Raw genomic sequence first — 2,264 nt, forward strand, 5'->3', positions numbered from 1 at the left:
AAGACTCAGAGACAACAGTGTAATTGACAATGATACTAGACAAAATCTGACAAAATGTAAGGACACGAGTCAGTATTATGGATTTCATCTCTCTGTGCGGGACACATTCAATCCTATTTTAAATACAGGAAAATTAACTCAACAGTTTATAGTGGATTCATATTCAAAAATGGAGGATAAAAAAAATTGGATAAATTTCATCAGAGCAAACCAATCTAAGTTGAGAGTTGAAAAATATAGTGGTTTGATGGATTATCTCAAATCTAGATCTGAAAATGACAATGTGCCGATTGGTAAAATGATAATACTTCCATCATCTTTTGAGGGTAGTCCCAGAAATATGCAGCAGCGATATCAGGATGCTATGGCAATTGTAACGAAGTATGGCAAGCCCGATGTATTCATAACCATGACATGCAACCCCAAATGGGCAGATATTGCAAACAATTTACAAAGCTGGCAAAAAGTTGAAAACAGACCTGACTTGGTAGCCAGAGTTTTTAATATTAAGCTGAATGCTCTTTTAAATGATATCTGTAAATTCCATTTATTTGGCAAAGTAATAGCTAAAATTCATGTCATTGAATTTCAGAAACACGGACTGCCTCACGCTCACATATTATTTATATTAGATAGTCCAAATTACATTCCTCTAATTAATTCCCTTTCAATGTGCACGAATTTCGTGCACCGGGCCACTAGTATGTATATATTATGTACATATGTGTAATAATAATGTATATATATAAATTGTTGAAAAAGGGGTTAAATATGTTTCCTTTCAGAATCAAGCTTCCATATATTACCCTACCAGTCTCAGATAACAGTTTTTAAAGAGTTTCTACTAAGAGCAACAAAATATAACAAACTACAAATGCTTGGAGATGATCTAGGAACTGATAAGAAGATAATTCTGGTTGAAGTAAGTACAACTTTTGAAATCTGCAGTACCTATAGAGTAAACAGTTGCAAGGTATATCTTCTGTGATAATGACATTAACTCTTCATAGTATTAATAGTGGTAAAATATAACATAAAGGCTTGATAATAGAAACTTAAAAACCTACTTAGTGAACTTGAATAGAGTAGCTATAGGTGAATGGACTTTAAAAATTTAATGGCTTAAGTGTAGAAAAGCAAAATTAATATTTGGAAAATGATGTCTTTGTGAAAATACTATAACTAGTAGTGACCCTAAGAAATTTAATGTGAAAATTGGGTTTCCCATTGATGGACATTACTGTTGAGGATATCAGCTATTTCATATTCTCTTTCTATAAAAGTTCTGGCTACAATATGTTGAATAGATAGCATTTTTTCCTGTCTTGGTAAATATAAATCTGAACATAAATTTACATGGGAATAAAACTGAACAAGTATTTATTGTGTATTTTCAATAGGATTTACCTAACCAGTTTTATCGAGATTCTCATACTTTACATGAAGTTCTAAGGTGAGTTTCAGTGAAGTTTTCTAAAATTCCAAATTAAATGGTAAGTGGCTTAAATTTCAACATTGCTATATTTTGTTATTTTAGGAAATATGTACAGATTGGTCGATGTCCTCTAATATTTATAATCTCTGACAGTCTCAGTGGAGATAATAATCAAAGGTTACTGTTTCCCAAAGAAATTCAAGAAGAGTGTGCTATCTCAAACATTAGGTAAGAATTAAATTTCTGTTTAAAATGTTCACATACACGTTGTATTTTAAATTAATCATTTAACCATTTTCTTGTCGTATAAAACTTTGACAGTTTCAACCCTGTGGCACCAACAATTATGATGAAATTTCTTAATCGGATAGTGTCAATAGAAGCTAAGAAGGTAAGTTTCTTTAAGAAATGATTAATTTGATTCTAACATTCTAATTATACAAAACCAAACTTAAGTGGTATTATGTAAACTTGAGGAGTTGGAGACACATATTTTTATAATTAACAATTTTATTACATTTATAAGGCATGTCATTTTGGAAAATATAGGAAATATTGATTTAAAAGCTCCTTAACGTTTTTATTTTGAAACTTAGCTTTCTCTTTCACATTAGGTCAATTTTCCTTTGTTTTAGTGTTCTAAATTGTGTCTGTAATCAAGAAACTGTTAACTGGCATCTAGGTACATTAGTCATCAACAGTACAACTGTACTTTTATCCATTGTCACTTTTTATTATTGTGGTAAAAAACAATAAAATTTACCATCACAAATATATTTTTCCAGCTTTATTGAGATACTAGAGGCCCGGTGCACAAAAATTTGTGCAC

At 30.7% G+C, this 2,264-nt stretch overlaps 1 protein-coding gene across 8 annotated transcripts in view; it reads left to right on the forward strand.

Moving 5' to 3' along the window:
• RAD17 (RAD17 checkpoint clamp loader component) overlaps positions 1–2,264 on the forward strand; it is a 31,056-nt gene that overhangs the window by 9,295 nt on the left and 19,497 nt on the right. For all 8 annotated transcript variants that reach the window (XM_005857983.2, XM_014549368.1, XM_014549389.1 and 5 more), the window contains 4 exons: positions 786–922; positions 1,401–1,453; positions 1,538–1,663; positions 1,757–1,826. In XM_005857983.2, the coding sequence (XP_005858045.1) occupies positions 786–922; positions 1,401–1,453; positions 1,538–1,663; positions 1,757–1,826 (386 nt within the window). The remainder of the gene's footprint in view (positions 1–785; positions 923–1,400; positions 1,454–1,537; positions 1,664–1,756; positions 1,827–2,264) is intronic.

The sequence above is a fragment of the Myotis brandtii genome, unplaced genomic scaffold (genome assembly GCF_000412655.1).
Source record: "Myotis brandtii unplaced genomic scaffold, ASM41265v1 scaffold115, whole genome shotgun sequence".
NCBI lineage: Eukaryota > Metazoa > Chordata > Mammalia > Chiroptera > Vespertilionidae > Myotis > Myotis brandtii.